A 20999-nucleotide genomic window follows, 5' to 3' on the forward strand; every position below is an offset into this window, starting at 1 on the left:
CTGTTCCAGACACAGTGATCAACCACAAATGATCTCTCCCTTTTTGAATTTCTTTTTTCGTTTTTTTTTTTTTTTTTTAGTTAGTAAACAAATTTAATTAGCCATATTGGTATACAATATTATTAGGTATTTGTTTGCTTTTAATTCTTAAATAATTTTATTTTCCAAATGTATACAAAGGTAGCTCTAAACACTCACCTTTGCACAATCTTGTGTTCCACATTTTTCTCTTTCTTTTTCCTTCCCCAGGACAATTATTTTCTGATTTGGAGACATGCATACATCTATTCACGTACACATACACATAAGTCAGCTAGTGTTTATTAAACATCTACCATGTGCCAGGGACAGTGATCCACCAGAAATGATTTCTCACTTTTTAAATTTCTTTTTTTAGTAAATGTAATTAACTGCATTGGTATATAATATTATGTGGCTAATTATTAATCATTTAAAAAATCTCCAGAAATGATCCAGCAGTTTTCCTGGTAAGATATTTCTGTATTGGTTAATTTTACACTATTTCAAAGTCTGATTCTTTTTGTACAGCAAAAGAACTGTATGGACATGTATACATATATTGTATTTAACTTATACTTTAACATATTTAACATGTATTGGTCCACCTGCCATGTGGGGGAGTTGGTTGGGGGGAAAGAGAGGAAAAATTGGAACAAAAGGTTTTGCAGTTGTCAATGCTGAAAAATTACCCATGCATATATCTTGTAAATAAAGAGCTATAATAAATTTTTAAAAGATATTTCTGTATCTCAAAATCTTCCTACTAGGGGAATTCTTTCCTGTCATTTAATTGTTTGTTTTTAATTTTTTAATAATTTTATTTTTCCAAATGTATACAAAAGTAGCTCTCAGCATTTACCTTTGGAAAACCTTGCCTTCCATTTTTTTCTCTTCCCTTTCCCCTCTCTATGACAGCTTTTTCTGATTTGCACACACACACACACACACACACACACATATATATACATGTACATATATCACACGCACATAACTCAATTAACTAGCATTTATTAAGTGCCCACTATGTGCCAGGCTCTATGATAAACCAGAAATGATCTCTCCCTCCTTGAATTTCTAATGGCCTGCTGTTTGCATTTCTCCTGTTCAGTAATTTAGGAGTCAGGAAACTTGGAATCAAATCTGGACTGCAAAAGTACTTCCGTCTTTGCTTGTGTTAGCTCTTTTGAAGATTTGTAGTAAGTAAAGTGCTTATGGGCAGATAGTTGGTACGGTGGATAGCTTTGAAGTACCTGAATTCAAATGCAGCCTCAGATACTTATTACCTATGTGAACTTGTGCAAATCATTTAACCCTGATTGCTACAAAAAAAAAATAATAAGAAATATGTTTTCTAAAGTAGGCAACAGGTTTATCTAAGGCAGGTGGTCTGGGGGACAGTGCCCAGATGCAGGAAGATACTCTCAGCTATTTTGTTAATTGTGAGACTGGATAAGTCACTTAACATCTCTCCAGACCACATGAAGTCTATCATGGGACCAAAGACAGGAAGCTCTAGATTTAATCCCACCTCTGATACTTAGTGATTTGGGGACCATTGGGCAAGTCCCATAAGCCTTAGCTTCTTGAGCTGTAAAATGAGAATGGCTGTGACCCTTGCCTCCCAGAATTGTTGTGGGAATCCTCTTTCTGCCACCATCCCGACCTTTGAAAATTTAACAGGATTAAAATGCAATGACAGTTGACTTCCACCAGGCACAGTGGCCAATTCCCATCTTTCATTTGGTACTTCAGATGGTAGTAGGGGATAGTATTTGACAGATTTTTTTTTTCATATGGCTTGTTTCAACCTGAATCCGAGGGCTGGAGAAATAGTCTATGTTCCCTGGACAGAGAGGATCAGCAGGGGATATGTTTTCATTAGAAGTAAAACTGCAAAGAAATTTTATTAGAAACTCAGTATTTGGCCTCCAAATTCAGTTGACTTTTAGCTGCCCAAATCCTAAGGTTCATTTTGGCTTTTTCTGACATGGCTTTAGAAAACAGGGATGAAGAAGGAGCAAGGTACATGGACAACTGGGGATTAATAAATGAACAATTTGGGGCCAACTGATTTCTTTTCTGCTTGGATTAACAAACTACTAGATAAAAGGCTTATAGGAGATGAATTGGTTTTGGACGGTAGCAGTGTTTTATAAAGTTTTAATTGAAAAACTTAAAATTCCAGGTGCTGCTTCTTATGGTGGTAGGGGTGGGGAGAAAAGAGGTAGAAAAGAAAAAGGGACTTCTGGGATCTCAGGCGTCCATCTCTCATGGATCTTATGTTGCTATGTTTTTTTTTTTTTAAGAGCTCATACTTATGCTGTCTTATAGAGAGACAATGTGAGACATCCAAAGATGAAGGGATTTATGTTTCTGGTCTAAAGACCTGGAATTTCAAAATTTCTCAAACCTAGTCCGGATATCCTAGCATTCCAGTTCCCAAATAAGGTCCCTTAGAGAGTAGAGATATTATTGCCATTCAACACAGAAGGAAACTGAGGCTGGGAAAAGAAAAAGGATTTGTTCAGGGCTGTAGGGTGGGGTAAAGCACCTGAGAGGTGAAAAGGACCACAGGAATCATCTACGCTACCTGGATAAAGTGTACTTTCTGCAGCACTGCTGATAAGTGGCTATCTAACATCCACTTGAAGACCTCCATTGATGGGGAGAGCTCACTACCTGCTTGGGCAACTCATTCTACTTTAAGGATAGCTTGCATTGTTAAGAGGTTCTTATATCAAACTAAAGTAGACTTCTGGGTAACATTCACTTATTGCTTCTGGTTCTGTGCTTTGGGGCCAATCAGAACAAAGCTAATCCTTCTTTCCTATGGGGCTTCTTAAAATCCTTCAAGCCATCTCTCGTGCATATTTGCCACTCCATCCTTCCAAATCAATTGCCATTTCCAAAAAACTCGGTTTCCCTATCACTTAAATCTCTTCCCTTTTCTCCATTCCCATCACTGCCACCCTAGTTCCTTGCCATCAGCCCTTGCCTATACCACTGAAATACTGGCCTAATCGATTCCTCTGTTTTTTCTCTCCTTTTTTTAGTTCATCCTCTACACAGGTCTGACCATTCACTCCCATACTCAAAAAGCTTTTATTATTTCCCCATTATTTCTAAGGGGAAATAAAAACTGATTGTGTTCTACTTGAAATCCTCTCTAATCTGGCTTTCAAACTCCCTTTCCATGGGTTTCCCCTTCCTTCCCTCCATGCAGTCTTCACTTCTTCAAGTAAAACATCCTTAGTTCCTTCAAGTAATTAATCCTTCCTTCCAAGGCCCAGTCTCCACTCCTCTTAAGATGTGTTCATTCAGAGTTAGAACTCATGTCTGGGTTTCCTGACTTCCAGGCCAGGGTTCTTTTCCTTGTGCCCCATTACCTTTGGAAGGCAGCCGGTGGCAGCCGATGATGACCGAGGTCAAAGATCAAGAAGACAGAAAACTAAGGATGTATTATTCCTTGTATACTGTCTGACCGATGGGACCCTCCCCAGTCTTGTAATATCACAGGCCAGCATGTCTTAGAGTCCCTGAGCTTCCCTCTCTTGGGCTTGACCCCCACCTCCTCTAATAGCTCCTTGGCGGAGATGGAAGTCTTCCCCCTTAACATCATCTCTAGCAGGGCTTTGTTTTTCCCTCCTCTTTAGGACTGAACCAGCTGCCTTTTGATCCATCAGCCATCAGCCAAGAACCACTGCAGTTTTGCAACCCTGACAGTCCATTGCTGTCAGAAGGTCAGGTTGAGAATGAAGAAGAGACGAGCAAGAAAAGAAAGCGAACAAATGAGAGTACAGGTGAGTGAGGTAGAAGTGTGCCCCCCTCCGTGCCATCACTATCTTATGCCGACCCTAACTAGCCACATTTTGTTTGTGCACACTGAACATCTTATGTTCCAGCCAATGGCCCTGGGAGAGAGAGAGAGTGCAAATAACCAAGCCTGCGCTCCCCATTTTCCAGGTATGAAGCTACCTGGAGCAGTAGAAAAATGGCTTTCAGGTCCTTGGCTTTAAATTCTAGATTTGAATCCCCAATCCGCCACTTCCTGCCAAGGTGACCTTAACACTTGGTCTCCTTGAGCTTCAATTCTTTTCTCTGTAAAATGAAGAGAATTGACTAGGTTGACCTTTAAGGTCCTAAGCTCCAGAGCCATAACAAAAACCCAGGGGTCCTGCCCTGAGGTCCATTCCACCAAACTGCCTGATGGGAGTGGCTTTGCTTATCATATTTCTTGCCCAAAGAACTAAAGGAAGCCTGGGGAGGGGAGGGGGTCTTGTGGGTCACCCTGCCCGAGCCCTTCATTTTATGAAAGGAGGAAGCAGAGGGTCAAAACAGTGAAGTGATTTGACCAGCATTCTCCGGGAGGTTCCACTGAGTTGGGAATAGAACTGAGGGCCATTGGCTCGAAATGTGGTAGCACTCCATATAACTCCATAAAACATACGCTCGTCTTTTCCATCATTGCAATCAGAGGGTCTTCATCACTACTCTCATTAACCAAATTCTAACAAAGAAGGTCCTGTCTTTTGAGGTCACCATCTTTTGCCCAATTGTGAAATATTCCAACATGATTTGTGTGAGTTTTCTATGCTTTTTTTCACGCTGTCAAACCAGAGAAAGATCACTAATAGTTTTCAGTGCATGAAGTGTCTTGGATAGAATCGTGCTCATGCTTTGGCTGCGCTTTCCAGCAGCAGGTGCTTTTTTCTAGCCTTTCTCTCATTTGTGTCTCCCAATAGCTCATCAGGTAGGGGGTCTCGGGGGGTGGCCTCTTGCCATCCCGGGATAGAGCCTAGAACCCTAGTCTTTGGATCTCCATCTAGCGTTCTTTGCACTAGTACAGAGGATGGCATGCATCCCAGTTTGTTGCTTTTTCTATGAGTCTTTTTGTGTGAATTCATGGCTTGGGTACTGGGGATTTTTTGGGGGGGAGGAGAATACAGCACATCCACAAATAAATAAATAGAAGGGACTTTGAGGAAGGAGATAATACTGGCAGCCAGCAAGTCAGCAAAGTCTTTCCAAAGGAAAAGGTACTTGAGCAGAGCCTTGAAGGAAACTTGGGCCTCTTCAATGCAGTGATTAGGTGGAAAGAGAGGGGGCAGTCTAGAGAATACCCAGTAGTACATAGAGTGTGGGGAAGCAAGGAGGAATACATGGAAAGAGAATTGAAAAGTCAGATTACGGAGGGCTTTAACTAAAACGTAAGTACTTGATATTTCAGCCTGGAAATAGTATAGAGCCATTACTTCTTTCTGAGCAGGGGAATGAAGGTTTGGACCTATAAAGAGGATGGACTGAAAGAGAGTAGACTGGTGGCCATTTCAGTAGAATTAAGATGGCAGTCATGGGAGGGGAGAACAGTGAAGAGATTTGAGCAAAAGAGAAGTAGAATTTTGAGGCAACTGATTGGGGTTGGGGGTGAGAGAGAGGGAAGACTGAAGAATGACCCCAATGTTGAAAATGTAGATGTTTAAGGATTGTGGTAGCAGAACTAGGGGAGTTTGGAGGAAGTAAGTTGAAGAGGTGAGATGGTGAATCTCTTTTTAAACAATGTTAATCAAGTTTGAGACAGTGATGATCTGTCCAGATATACATGCCCAGAAAACAGCTTTCACCGCAGGACTGGTGATATGGGATTAGGGATTAGGTAAAAGATTTGAGAGTCATCTTTGTACAGATGATAAATGAACTCATGGGGGCATATAAAGCCTTAGAGAAGGGGATGGGGGGGAGAAACAGAGACTAGAAAAGGACGCAATGGGACAGAATCGTGTGGCCTTGATATGATAGATCCTTGGAGCACCCCTCATTTTTAGGACATAAAAATGGGTGATCATAGGGCAAAGGAGCCCAAGATGGAGCAGCAGCTACATAGGCAGATCTGGGCTTTCTTTGAAAGAAGTTTCAGATAGGTTGATTGGATTGGAAGTCAAGCAGCAAGAAGTTGAGTAATATTGAGCTGGTGGAGAGGAAGACAAGTAAAAATGACTTTTTTCTTTATAGCTTAAAAAAAAATAACCGCTTTTTGTTGATATGGCTTTTTCTAAGATCTGATTGCAAAAGGGTGATGAGATGGAGGATGATGGGGACATGGTAGAGTCACTTGAAGGATTTTTTAATAATTTAATAATGTTTGAAAGGGGCAAGATCTGAAAGAGGCAGGAAGGGATGGACCAAGAGCAGGCTAACCTTGGCAAGAAGAAGGGGTACTTCTTCTTCAGAGGGTGACACAAACAAGACACAGGAGAATATGGGATGATGGAGTTGAATTTTAAGGTATAGAGAAGAGGGAACTTGAGAATGCCTTGTTGGAAAGGAGTATAGGGATAGTATAAAGAGAAAGTTTGGAATAGCTGTTGTGATGGAGTCAGAGAATAACAAAAGAATGGCCAAGTAGCATGAGGGCCCTGCTAAGATACATTTGTAGTGCTTCAAACTAGCACAGTTGTGTGGCTGCCTCTAGCAACCTCCTGTATCACCTGAGCGGGAGTAGGCAAGACAGATGATGAAGATAACACAGAATTGAGGTCTGGCAAGGCAAGTATGTGGGCCTCGTTGGTGGTGCCACGGTGAGTAGAGTTCCAGGCCTGGAGTCAGGAAGACTCTTCCTGAATTCAAATCTGGTGACTTCAGACACTTTCTAGATGTGTGAATTTGGGTAAGTCACTTCACTCTGCCTTGGTTTTCTCATCTGTTAAAAACAAGCTGGAGAAAATGGCAGACCATTCCAGTATTTCTGGAAATTTCCAGAAAACCCCAAATGGGGTCATAAAGTATCAGACGTGACTGAAAAACACCACCCAAAAGGCAAGAATGGTGATAAGACTTAATATGTAGAGGACAGTGAATATTTGAATAGTTAACTTAAGAGCCCAAACTGAAGGGCTCAGGAAAATGAGGCCAGACCAGGGGTCATGGACTGAAAGAACAGAGATTGATGGGGTGGGAGGGATGAAAATCATGTGTAAGAGGAGAGAAATGGAGGGAGGGGCGTCACTGTTGAGGTGTGCTAGAGCTGCTCAGGCAGATGGATGTTTCTCTGTAATCCTTAGGGTCCCAAATCAAAGACCTTTTCAATTCCAAGCCCCGAAAAGCAAATGTAAGTCAAACTGTGCCTCCCCAGAACCCTGGGGGAAAGTGAGTCATTCTGCAGAACCAGGTTTTTCATATGGATGAGTCTTTGTTGCTTTAAACACCAAAACATTTTCTATGGTTTTCTTTTCATTTTAAATGTAAATTCTTTTAAAATATATTAGCTTCTTCCTAGCCTTCTTTAACAGAATTATGTTGAATATAGTTTAATGTTTTCTTGATGAGTTGGGGGTCATCATTATGAAATAAATCATGGCACTCCCTGTGTATTAAACTCTCTACTGGTCTTCAGGGCCCAGGAAGGCAGGTATAGCTGTTCTCCTGGACAGGAAACAACCCTTGGTGGCTGGCCTTTTCTGAGCTTTCCATTGATTGGCTCTTGCTGGTTTTACAGTTTCACTCCCTTACTTCTTGCTGCTGCCAGTAGGCCCACCGGTAGCAACCCCTCTATCCAACTTCCTCATTTTCTCCAAATTTGGAAGCTGAAAAATGAGCTTATTTAATGTAAACAGTCTCATAGTGATGGCCTCAGGGTCCTTCCCACTAATAGAAAGTGACTGAGTGTTTTAACGGCCATTTTTTGCTTGGTTTTCAAAGATGAATCGGGTGGGGGGGGCAGACAACTGAGTTCTAGGTAGAAAATCTGTAAAATTTCTGTAAAATATCTGAAACTCCATGTCATAGAACCAGAAAGGAGAGTCTGAATTAGTGAAGGGCCTGAATTATAATTTTAATTTGGATTCCTTGCAGGGACATTGAAGGACTCCAGTTACTAAGCAGATATGGGTTTTTAACTAGGGGTCAGACGAACTTGTAATTAGCAGAATCTATTTGCATTCAGATAATGAATGTGCTAACTTCTTTTAAAACTTCTGCTAAAGAGGTTAAATAAGACCCCTTACTGGGTCAATTAGGCCCCTCAGGAGTTTGTTCACATTATTAATGTGCACTTTCTTTGTTGAAAATACAAAGGGAAAGGTTGGTCTTGGCCAATTGATCTCCAACTCTAAAGGAGGAAGCTCCAATGAATAAGGTTTCATTTATTCATTTCTCTTCTAGTTTCTCCTGGGAAGTCCTGGGCCAATAGAAATGGGTAGGTTTTCTCCCAACTAGTCCTGGGAGAAACAAGGAGGGAAGGTTTTATGTGGGGAAAAGTAGGATCCAGTTCTTGCTCAACTCTGAAGAGTTGAAGCTTAATAACTTTAAGCTCTAACTTTAAGATGCTATATTATACTGTCTGTTGTTGTTATGCTCATCTCTAAGCTCCTTCCCAGCTCCTGTAGTTTCTGATTTTGTGCGGCTCGCCTTTAGCCTCACGACTGGCTTGTCACAGCCTGAGCCTCCAAACCCAGTGATCCTAGCTAGGGTGGGGATTTTTATTGCCTTCTGTCTTTTTCTCTGGGCCTTGGAGTGGGATATTCTCAGCTGGCCAGTGGAGTTTTTTATCTCAAAAAGGTAGAAGGACTCACTGTTCTGTCTGAATTCAAATAGATGTAGCCTAATAGTCCAAGTTATATGATTATATATTCTAAAAAAGAATCTAAAATCTTGAGAACCAAAAGTATGCACCTTACCTTTCTCTCCACGCACTACCACTAAAGCATCCTGGGCTTCCTTCTCTCCAGGATCAGCTGCAAACATGATGAGCTTTTTCATCTTGAGAGGTGGTAGGGGTCCAGAGAAGAAGGGATCAGGAGAGGAGTGTGTCATTAGCACCTTCCCAATCCCCGGGATCCCAATCCCTGCCCTACAGCATGACTGTAGCAGCCAGATTAAAATGTAGTTGGGAAATAAGAAAATTAATAAAAATCCAACAGAACCTGGATACTGTCAATATGTGTTTTTTCAAGTCAGTTTGCCTACAGAGGTCCTTCTGTACAACAGTTTAGTGGTCCATTTCTAGTCGAGTTTGACACACTAGGATCGATCTCCTATGGAGCATATGGAGACTATCGGTAGAGTCCAGTGAGGTTTTGAACAATAGCATCTAATCACATGATATTTATTAAGGTTAGAATGGCCCATCTTATACTCAGGTTGAGGCTATCACTGTCACCAGTACAAGATGGAGAAGTTATGATCGGAGAGCATTTTGGCTGAAAAAAATCTGGTGGTCTTAGTGGGCTTTTGCAGCTAGCTCATTGTGTGGTGTGGCTGTCACAAAAGCTCAGGGGAGCCCTCACTGAGAGGGCTGCTATCCAGAACTAAAGACATGATGGTCCCTTAGTTCTCTGTACTGGTCAGATCATAGCTGGAATATTGTATTTCATTCTGAACACTATTTTTTAGAAAGAACATTGTAGAGCTGGAGTCTCATCTGCTGGTCCAACACATGAGAGCCCAACATAGTTTCTGTACTATGGTGAGATATTGGAGGAGGTCTTTCCCATAGGAGGTGATGGGAACTCTGAATTCATTCAGCTCTCCATTATCAAGAACGATGAAACGTGCCCATCCTCTCTCAGATGATCTTGATTCACCTATTTTCAGACACTTCTGGAAGCTGATCCGCTTCCACCTGGCTCTTCATTGATCCCTCTCTGACCTCTCCCCAGCCCCTCTCTGGTTCCTGCCCTTCCTCCCTAGATCCCACCTCCTGAGATCTTAAAAATCATGTTCCCCCAAAAGCAAATTGCTCACTCAGTGTGACTCTGCCTTGTCTAGGAAGTAGCAAATCTCTGTTACCCGTGGTGGATGTCTGACTTGATTTCTTCAGCTCAATTGAACTACTGCACTCTCTCAAATCTCTTTCGTATTGCCACTTCTAGTAGCTATACCACCACTTCAGTAGGTACACAGCAAACTTTCACCACCTTTAAAGTTCTCCAATAGCATCTTTCCACAGTGGAAGAGGTAGCGTGTATTTAGTGAATGGAAGGATTCCTCACAACAAGAGGGAACTCGAGGAAAGTCCTTGAAGGAAAGTAGCATTCAAACAGGGGCTCAGAGGGTGGCTAGGAATTGGCCAGAGGGTGTAGAGGAGTGCTGAAAACAGTGTGGGCAAAGACACGGAGCCAGAAAATCGTGCAGCCCATCTGGAAAATAGCCAGGAATCCAGATGGGTCGGAGCAGGGGCTACGTGAAGTAGCATGTGTTCACTGGTGGGAGAACAGGATGCTTAGATGTCTGGGTCGCTCCCCCATGTCTACAGTCCATGACCGTGGCACACTCTCGCTGCCTTTCAGTAGGTGATGTTCCGTTTCAATTTGTTTCAAACCCAGCCAGGACCCGTTCTGTGTCATTCTGCACTTAGAGGTGAATGAAAGGCAAACAATGGAGAGGCTTCTTCAGTCCCTCTCCCATGGTACAGAGGTACCAGTTTCAATGGATGTCATTGAGTTATATAATGAGAGTCGTTTTGATGAATCTGAAGTGCTTTGTGACAGGGTTTTTCGAGGGCCTCCTGCTAAGAACTGAAGTGACAGAGACACGGGGATTATAACAGGGTACAGGGACGTTTACTACCTTCCATCTCTGCACATAGCAGAGCTTTGGATGTGGATTTTACAGTTGGCTCCCCTGAGATCACTTCCATATCTCCAGTGATTCTCTTGACTGGAAGCTTTAGAGCTGCAGAGGAACCATAGGTAGGTCAGCTCATTTTGAACAGGTGAGGAAACAGAACTTCATAGAAGGACAAGGCATTTGTTTTAGATCACACAGAAAATAGGTGGGATTCAACCCCAAGTCATGTAGAGCTAGAGGTAGAGCAGTCTCTCAGTGTGGCTTACACTGAGGGACCATAGCCAAACTCATGAGAGCTAGAAAGATAATAGGGACAGTTCTGAAGCCCTTGATAGTGATCCAAGGGAGAAGAGGGCATCTGGGAAAAGGGGGTGATCAATAGGGTCAACTGCCAAAGAGAGGTCCAAAACTTTGGAATTGTTGATAAATATAGGCCAGTGGAGAACAATTTTGTGAACTGTGGAGAACGCAAAATCAAAATTGACACTAAGATCCCCGTTCTCATGAAAAAAAAACCTTTCTAGTAAGGATTGAAATGCAAACATAGATCACTAGGATATATAATATTGCATACAGGGTAAGCTCTATAGGGATGAAAGTTCTGGGGGACAAGTCCATTATCCAGAAAGGAGACCAGGGGCAGCTTCCTAAAGGAGATGGGCAGCAATCGGGGTGGTCTTGAAAGGGTGGACAGGAAGTTAGTGGGGGAAAAGTGGAACAGAGGGCACAGGTAAAGGTATGGAGGTGAGAGAGTATAGGGTATGTTTGAGGGGCACAGAGGAGTCCAATTGGTTTCGATCAGGCTGTTTTGTGGGTGTAATGTGAGCTCCAAACCAAGTGGTAGTAGATTGTTCAGAGCCTTGGACGCCAGACAGAGTAATTGCCCCTTTTCTCTAGTCCCCTTTCCCCAGAATGTGGGAGCAGAACCCTTGATGTGAGTGTCTTTGGTCCCCTTGGAGAGAAATTATAAGGGTTTCCATTGCATTGGGAGAAGAGACCCAGGCAGCAATTCATAAGAATAAAACACTGCCAGCTATTACTTTGAGCACCAAACTACACAATAAGATCTAAAAGCCCCTCCCCCCCCCCAGTTAGAGCGACTTTCTGTTTTCAGCTACTGCTGTCAACACCAGCTCCTGTAAACACAGGGTCTTTGCAGGCGAGTAATTTTCTAATTCCGCCTTTCTTATTCCCTTCCCTAATTACACTGATCTAGGACACACAGAGGCAGAGCACCAGTGACTAATGCATGCCAGATGATGTGAACAGGGGCTCCAGCCCAGCTCGGGCTCTCTGGGTGGGGAGGGGGTCATGGCCACCTCCGAAGTCTCTTTGGCCAGCGTCGGGCATGTGGAGACCTGACTGGGGTTTGGGGGCTTCATTGCCCTTTATGGTTGGGTGCTACCTACCCTGCGACATGGTGCCCCGAGACAGACAAGCTCGATTTGTTTATCGTTGCATTTCTTTATTTCTCTCAAACGGTTGCTTATTTCAAAGTGGTTCTTTGATGCTTCAGGGCTATCTGCTCAGAGACCATTTTCTAGCCTTCCACAGTAAGGTAGCTGTGAAAAGATTGCTCCCAAATAGAATCACTGACTTAGAGCAAAGAGGGATCTTAGAGGTCATCCAGTCTGACACATTTTACAGATAAAGAAACTGAGGCTTAAGAATGGGAAGTGATTTGGCCCAAGATCACACAAGGAGAAATCTATAAATCTCAAACAGGAAGCAGTCTCAGAGACCATCTAGTCTAGCTCCCATGCTTTGTAGCTTATTCTCTAATAGGAGCTTGAGGACCAGAGAGACTAAAAAGATGCCCTGGCCAAAATGGGACTTGAACCTGTGCGTACTGACTACATCTAGTGCTCTTTTCCATTGTGCCATTCCAGCTCTCTATCTCCACCCCACCCCCCAACTTCCAAATTCCACTTTCACATGTCCAGCTAAGTCCAGAATATTCCCATGTGACCATCCTTCAACACCTTAGACCAGAGGGATCACAGCTACCAAAACTGGGAAATGTTTAGCAAAATAATTGAAAATACAGTACAACACAGATAATGTTAATTTGTGGTTTTCTAAGTCAACATGCGTGTGTTGAACTCTCTTTCTGTTTGAATCTGTGCCTTGGAGACTACTGCACGAGTTGTTTTCAATAAACAACTCACTTTTCCCACTGCCCCTCCAAAATCCCCCTTTAACATGTTTCTTCTGAGAAAACTGCCCTCCCGCCATTCATTCTGTCTTAAACATTAAACATTGAATCATCTTTTCCCCTTCTTCACCACGTAGCTCCCATTAATCCTTAAGATCCAGCAGTGCTGGAGCTTATCACTTGTATGTCTGCGCCCACCACAAGCAACCTAGATCAAGCACAAGTTTTCCCTACCTCTGTTCTTGCCTGGAACATTGTCAGGACCCCCTAACTGGTTTCCCTACTCCCATCTTCCAGATGCACTAGTCTGATCCTATCACTCCTATATTCAGAAACCTTCAGGGGTTCCCCATTACCTGTCAGCTCCCAACCCTGGCATAACCCCCATAGCCTGACTCCAATCTGCATTTCCAGCCTTTCCTTACACTCCATACAACCTATATTCTATGCAAATGTCATTCTCCCATTTCCCATGCTCATCTTGCCTTCTCTGGTCTTTGTGCCATTGCTGCTGATAAGAGGCAAGTTCCTCCTTCAACAATGGAAATCATGGCTCCAATCCTAGAGGTTTCACAGTGATTTTGCCCTCCCCTTGATTTCTGAAAGTACTTTGTCTGAGTACTCTTGGTGCTACTCTTCCTCTCCTGTATATCATACTTATTTGAGTAGACATCTTTCTCTGCGTCAGATGGTCCCCTTTTTGAGACTTATGTCTGCACCTGTCTCTAGCTGCCTCCAGGCCGTCTCCACCTTGAGATCTCTACTAGAGATGTCCCAAACCAGCCTCTTACTATCTTTTTTCTTAACCCTACTGCTTTTGAATTCACTCTTTCTGCCAGCACCCTCATTCATTGGGTTCCCCGAGGTCTTAACATTGGAATTTCCTTCTGCCTCTCATATCTAATCTTTTACTAGGTCCTGTTGATTCCACCTCCCCATATGCCTTCTGTTTCTTCTCTCTGTTCTTAAAGCCATCCCCTTAGTATAAGCTCCTTATTTTCCGCTGCCTATTCTTATTGCAGTGACCTCTTAGTAAGTTTTCCCAATTCCCTTTCCTAAACTATCCTTTAAATGAACCAGAATGAAAAATATTCTAGAACAGTAGATTGGAGCTAGGTCATGGAAAGCCTTACTCACCTGACTGAAGGGGCTAAATTTCACCCTAACATCTTAGCGTGCATTTGTCCAATCTCTCATTTGGCAGATGAGGAAACTGGAGTCCAAGAGAAGCTAAGTAACTTGCTTAATAAGGTCCCACAGCTAACAAGTAGGAGAGCCCACAATCCAAACCCAGAGCTTGCCATTCTTCATTGAGTACTTTTCCCACCTCATTGTACTTTCAGAATATTGTTTCAGCAGCTCATTCTATAAAAGACAGAGTAGAGAGAAAACAAAATTCGAGGCAGAGGCATCGGTTAGAAACCCACTTGAAGCAAGAGGTGATAAGAACCTTGTGCTAAGATTATGTTTGAGTGGATGGGTAGGAGAAGGAAAGGAAGGGCTTAACCACACCAGTGAATTATGATGACGACTCATCTTCCCTGTAGTACTAGTGACTTTTATAAATTTATAAATGAGGAAACTTAAGCCTCTTCCAAAGGGAAGTGATAGGACCTTTGAGAGGGACAGAGTCAGGATCAGAACGTTGGTGCTCAAATTCTAGGGAAGTCAACTTGTCATCCTGTTTGTTAGCCTCTTTTGGCCTGTTTTGACAAATTATTCTGACTGTTAGATAGCCTTGGGACTCCATTCAATGGAAGAAGGCTTCAGGGAATATGACTCTCAAGTAAGTCACTTCCTGTCTTTTCTTTTCTTTTTTTATCAAAAGGTCAGACTGGACCATCTCTCAATTCCCTTGTGCCTCCAAAGTGAATCATTCTAAATCAATCCCATTTTGCCTTCGTATCTTTAGAATTTGAGAGCATCCCTTAGAATTCTTTTCAACATCTTTTCAACATTTTCAACAGGGAAGCCTGGTTGTATTATCTTTGCAAGAGAAATTGTTGTTGACCTTTATGCAAAACTGACCTGGCTCCTTTCTCAAAGGCTATAAAAATCCCAGCAGTGAGGAGACCCTGTGGATATTGAGCTGGAAGAGTTTGGGGGCACAGAAGGTATTGAGATCACGGCAATGAGAAGCTTCTTTATGTGGGGCTGGGGGAAGGACGGTACCTTGCCCCTGACCTGCAGGAATAACGAATGTCCCTTTACCGAGAAATGTTCCCAGGTGATAATTGGCTTCACGTTGTACGCCAAACAGAGAGGAAGAAGTAAATGCTTTCCAAAATTATGAAGCAAGTAGGCTTTGGTATTGTATCTTAAAAAATTAATTCGGTAAACCCTGGCTTTGCTAATTAGACACCATCCAGTAGCACGCTGTGGGTAAGTTTTCTTTTGCGTGTGCAATTGTTTCCGAAGATTAGTACCATTTTTTAAAAAGTGCCAACACCTGAATGGGTTTTTTCTTTATTTCTCTTTTCCTTTTCTGGCAGCATCGCGGGGTTTAAGTTATGATGGGGGAGGGACTTGGGAAAGCAGCAGAGACTTGGCAGCCTACCTCCTTTCCATCTCTCAAAAGAGAGGAGCTGACCAGAGAGTCTGTGCTTCCTGGCCTTTGATCTCTGGACCCCCTCTGGATCCCAAGCCTTGTTGAGCTACTAACTTCCCCTAGACAGTCGTTCCCTCTTCCCCGTGTACAAAAGGAGGATGGGCATTGGACTAGATGCTCTCCCAAATCCCACTCAGCTCGCAAACACTGAATATCTGTTTCCTTTTCTGGTCTCACAATTGTCTGCTAGCTTTCTTTCTGTTATATTGTCGGTTCTCTTGTGTATGACCCCCCACTCCCTTTTCTTTCTCTCCCTCCCCCATCAGCTACCATAGAGCCCACCCAGCACCCGGTGCAGATGTGTTTAATATGCACCGTTCCCTGCTCTTTCAGCTCTCCTGTGTGGTTAGTGGGAGAGGGTATTATCTTCCTGTCTGTCATTATCTTCCTAATGTGACTGGAAACTGTTGGGGAGAAAGGAACTAATTGGTCCAAGGTCACTTCCTTCGAGGGGAGTGACTGGGGTCAAAATACCGTAATCCTGCACTTTTCCATCTATTGTCGAGTTCATCCAACTAAGCCCATTTCGTGGAAATGTGGTAGGCAACATGCATCTCTCTGCTATTAACTTTTAGGATGTTACCAGAATCCAGAGAGCTTTAACCTCGGCGTATTCAGACTTGGCTGCTTTCGTTTGTGATGTGGCATTAACTGAATAATAGCAGACACTACTATGGGATTGGAGCTCGGCTTCTGCGCTAGGGAAGCACAATGATGAATGGGTAGTTAGAGAAGAAATTCGATTCCTTGCCTGGGTTTTGTGTCTGTTAGCCATTATTACTTATTTGCCTGGCAGCTGATCTTTCCTCCACATTTAATCCTCTGCCCCCCTTCCTTACTCTCATTCCCCCTTAAAGGATCTCAGGGCATCTTTTTAGTCGAAAGTTTAGCCTTCTTCCAGCAAGGTAGAGTAGAGAGAGCATTGGACTTGGGACCAGGAGACCTGTGCCCAGCACTAACTAGCTGTGCAGTCTCGAACGAGTCGCTTCATCTCTCTGAGCCTCCATTTCCTCCTGTACAAAACAGGGAGAATAATAGCCTACTTGTTTCATCTTCTTGGGGTGGACATCTTTTGCAAATCTCCAAGTGCTATAGAAATTGGAGCTGGGTTTGTGGCGATTCGAGTGGGAAGGCTTGAGAATGAATGGATTGGGGCATACTGGGGAGTACTCATTATGAGAGCTCAGATCTGGAGAGCTCAAAGCAGCTTTAGAGATCATCTAGCCAAATCTCCTCCTTTTAGAAGCTAAGGAAACAGGCCCATAGACATGATGTGACTTTTCCATGATAACACAGGCTGGGACTTCATCCCAGGTCCTCTTACTGTGAATCCATTGATCTTTCCACTATTCTCCTATAACTCAGCAGTTATCCACTGAGTTAACACTAGAAAATTTTACAGCTGCAGAAGAGGCCAGGAGAAAGAAGGATTGGGGGAGTGATGTAAATGTCAGAGCTCGGATGAGACTGAGGCAGGATAAAGCAGTCAAAGATCACTGCTACTGGTCCACTCGGGGTCTGATTTTGTGTCCGCCTCGTTCTCTCCCATCCCTCCCTCCATCAGTGTGTCTCTGCGTCCCGAGGCTGTGCTCGGTGGGAGTCGCCTCACTGGAAGGGAAAATGGCCGATGATGAGAAAACTTATTCAGATACAGCATAATGCTTACCTATCTGTAAATTGGTTGATCTGAGGCTGTGCCCCAATAATTATGCGCCAAAGACTATGGCAGCCTGCTTCCAGAGGCAGAGACCAAGCTTGCAGATCCCTAGGTGCTGCTGGCCACGTTGGCCCAGCCCTGTGCTGCATCTCAGGTGTGCTTCTTTTTCTGAGGGATTTTTTGCACCTATCTGGCTTGGCTTACCACACTTGGCTTATCCATTGATGGGAGGGTGGGCTGGGAGATAAGTGGGTTTGATTGCCCATGGTGACCATGATTTTTAGGGTACATGATCCACTGGCTCATTGCAAGCCCAAAGGGAACCCTGCTTCATTATTCCAAGAAGAATACATGTAAAGTTGAAGAAACTATGGGGCAGCTAGGTGGCACAGTGGATAGAGCACCAGACCTGAAGTCAGGAAGACCTGAGTTCCAATCTGGTCTCAGACACTTAGTACTTTCTAGCTGAGTGGCCCCAATAAGTCACTTAACCCCAATTGCCTCAGGGGGAAAAAAGTTGAAGAAGATAGAATTTTAAGTAATTAAGATTTGGTTGTGTGCAGCTGCAGAAGAGGCCAGGAGAAAGAAGGATTAGGGGAGTGCTGTAAATGACTATAGTTGCTCCTGTCCTGCCTAGGTCTCATCCCAGCTCTGACAAAGATCACTGCCATTGCCCACTCTGGGTCTGATTTTGTGTCCGCCTCATTCTCTCCCATCCCTCCCTCCATCAGTGTGTCTCTGCGTCCCGAGGCTGTGCTCGGTGGGAGTCGCCTCACTGGAAGGGAAAATGGCCGATGATGAGAAAACTTATTCAGATACAGCATAATGCTTACCTATCTGTAAATTGGTTGATCTGAGGCTGTGCCCCAATAATTATGCGCCAAAGACTATGGCAGCCTGCTTCCAGAGGCAGAGACCAAGCTTGCAGATCCCTAGGTGCTGCTGGCCACGTTGGCCCAGCCCTGTGCTGCATCTCAGGTGTGCTTCTTTTTCTGAGGGATTTTTTGCACCTATCTGGCTTGGCTTACCACACTTGGCTTATCCATTGATGGGAGGGTGGGCTGGGAGATAAGTGAGTTTGATTGCCCATGGTGACCATGATTTTTAGGGTACATGATCCACTGGCTCATTGCAAGCCCAAAGGGAACCCTGCTTCATTATTCCAAGAAGAAGCCAGTCAAAGTTGAAGAAGATAGAATTTTAAACAATTAAGATTTGGTCAGGAAGGCTTTTGTAAGAACTTAATACAATTTTTGTGGGTCCATCCTAGGAACTCTTAAGAACGCTTGTGTAGCAACCTGCCCCCAAAAGTAAAAATTCATTTACTGCAGTGCGGTATTCTTCCTACCAAGGCACCTGCAAGCAGTTGCTTTGGACACATACCCAGTGCTTTGTGCTTCAGAGCTTATCTTATTCAAAACTAGCCACTCTCACCAATAAATCACAATTTCTTCCCAGCCCTGCCACTGATTTGCTGTGAGATATTGGGCAATCAATTCACTTAGCTCCCCGTGTCTGCCACCTCTTGTCCAGACTGCCTGTCTAGAAAGTGGATCCAAATCCACCGAGAAGCTTGATTAGTTGAACACAGCTGAGGGGAGGGGTTGGTGAGCACACTCTTGGGAGCAGTACAAATGAAATTGCAGTGGTCAAGTTATAGCCCCCTGGTGGCTCAAATCATCTGATTGGTTCTCTCTCTCAGTCTCCGAGTGAAAGATGCGGCCTTGGAGAGCGCCCCACTTCAGGTGAAATAGTGTTGTAGAATTCCTTTAGAATCTCCTGCTCCAAATAGCTAGTCAGACAGAATACGAATGGCCCCTCTGAAATTATCACACCCTCTTTTATCAGACTCCATTCCATGTTTCATTGTGGAAATACCAACCATCCAGACTCGAGAACCCCAGCCCAACTGATGAATTACTCTACCGTGTCTCTCAACAAGTGGTGTCAATTGTGTTATTATAGCGAATTTTATTCTGATATTAGATTGTGGTGTCATGGAGTCTCGATTGTGGCTAGTTCAGCAATGAAACAGAAAATTAAGACTTATTAACCAGAGCTCCAGACTTCAGAGGAGCTGTTCATAGGACTCGGAGCGTATCCACTCTGGGCCAGTCCACTTCTATCAATTCCTAGCCACATTAGGAAGATGATGAAAAAGAGAAAGCCAATGCTCTTTCTCCCACTAACCACCATGGCAGGCATATTAAGTCCTAGCCACTAGCTTACCCTCTCAGTACAAAAGCACTGAGGTGACTGCAGCCCCCCGCCAAAAACAGATCAGGCCTCCTCTTTTCCTACTCTCCTCCCATCCCACTGTCTTGTCATTGTGATGCCCCTGAAACATTTACGCCTACTGGTTCCCAGATTTCATCATCTCTCATGACCTTTATTTTCACTCTTCAGCCATTTAGAAGAGGGCCATATCAGTTCTTAGGGGAAATTGTATATCTCTAGATGCTCACATGAATAAAATAGAGAAAGAGAAGGTCAGTGAATTGGGTGTGCAACTAAAAAAGCTAAAGAAAAGATAAGATGGCCATTACCTCTATGATGCTGAACTCTGAGATCCTCTTAGGTTTTGTCATTCTGTCTCAGTCCTCCCAAATTTCTTCTTCATCCTCCACTGCAACTTCTGTTTGCTCTCAAATTCTTTGCTCTAGCCTCACTTTCCCCTCTTTGGAGTTTTAAGTCTATGAGTGATTGAGCTCTCCACTGCTCTTGAATATTCCTCTTAGCTGCTGGTCCTAGCACTGTTCACCCCATGCCAGACCTCAAACCTAGATTAGCTCCAACATTGATATTCTCAGCTCCTGTTATTGCACCTCTGAATGCCACTGGAGGAAGTCAGCCACTTAAGTCTACTGAATCCTCTGCCCAGCTGATTCAGTTGGGTTCTAGTTTCAGTACAGTGGTCATTTTATTCCTTCCTGATTGCCCAGCCCACTTCTCACACTGACTTCTGCCCTTGCAAGTAACTTAACCCAATCAGGAGTTGTTTCTGGCATTCTTTAAACCTTATATAAAACCAACTGGAAAAAAAGTAGACCTTGAGTGGGATATCTGCCAGTTCTAGACAGAAAGCACACAACTGCCTCATATGGTGTTCTTATATAGTTGATTTTCTAATCATAGATTGATACTTAAGGAATCTGTGATTTCATTGTTGCGGATACTCCTTTCATCCATGTGGCTCGTTAGCCCCCCATCAGTTTGATAGCTGCCCTTTAAAGGTTACTGTTGCTTAAAAATGCATCCCTCAACAGTCTTATAAAAACAAACTTTGAAGACTTCCTCTCCCCCTTCAAGAAGTTCTTCTACTTTTGGGGGTCCTGACTCTTTAACTGCCTCCCTCTCAAACTACCTGATGTGTCACCATTTAGTATTTATTTGTATTTATTTTGGATCTGTTTTATGTGCACGTGGTTTCTCCTTGTTTAATTGTAAATTCCCTTAGAGAAGGAATTGTTTCATTATATTTGTATCGTCAGTGTTTCCCATGGTCTAGCACTTAGTAGGCAATACACAAATACTTCATGATTAGTTGATTAAATTTTCTCTTTCTCCAACAAAAATGTCACCCCTCTAGGGATAATCTGGTAGTCACACCTGGACTTGGATCTTAAGTTTATCAATATTCCATTTAAGATGTTTAAATGGGACCCATCTCTCAAGCCTATTAAGATTCCTTTGCATCTTGGTTCTGTCATTCGGTATGTTAACCATCCATCTTAATTTCTTCTGCAAATTTGATAAGTATCTCATTTATACCTTTATCCAGATAATTGATAAAAATGTCAAAAAAGAGGGCCAAGGAGAGAGTTCTGTAATACTCCATACAAGCCCTCCTTCTGTGCACGTTAGCCCGACACCTTTTTTTGGGTCCCGTTGTTCAATTCCAAATTCATCTAACATAATATCATCCAGTCTACATCTTTCTATCTTTTCTCTGAGGATATGAAAGATGTTGTCAAAAGCCTCGCTGGTATCCAGGT

The 20999-nt window shown here is 43.3% G+C and overlaps 1 protein-coding gene across 8 annotated transcripts in view; it reads left to right on the top strand.

The window, feature by feature from the left end:
- ENOX2 (ecto-NOX disulfide-thiol exchanger 2) overlaps window positions 1-20999 on the top strand; it is a 305006-nt gene that overhangs the window by 180491 nt on the left and 103516 nt on the right. For all 8 annotated transcript variants that reach the window (XM_051969238.1, XM_051969240.1, XM_051969239.1 and 5 more), the window contains one exon: window positions 3675-3821. In XM_051969238.1, the coding sequence (XP_051825198.1) occupies window positions 3675-3821 (147 nt within the window). The remainder of the gene's footprint in view (window positions 1-3674; window positions 3822-20999) is intronic.

Source organism: Antechinus flavipes, chromosome X (assembly GCF_016432865.1).
Source record: "Antechinus flavipes isolate AdamAnt ecotype Samford, QLD, Australia chromosome X, AdamAnt_v2, whole genome shotgun sequence".
Taxonomy (NCBI): domain Eukaryota; kingdom Metazoa; phylum Chordata; class Mammalia; order Dasyuromorphia; family Dasyuridae; genus Antechinus; species Antechinus flavipes.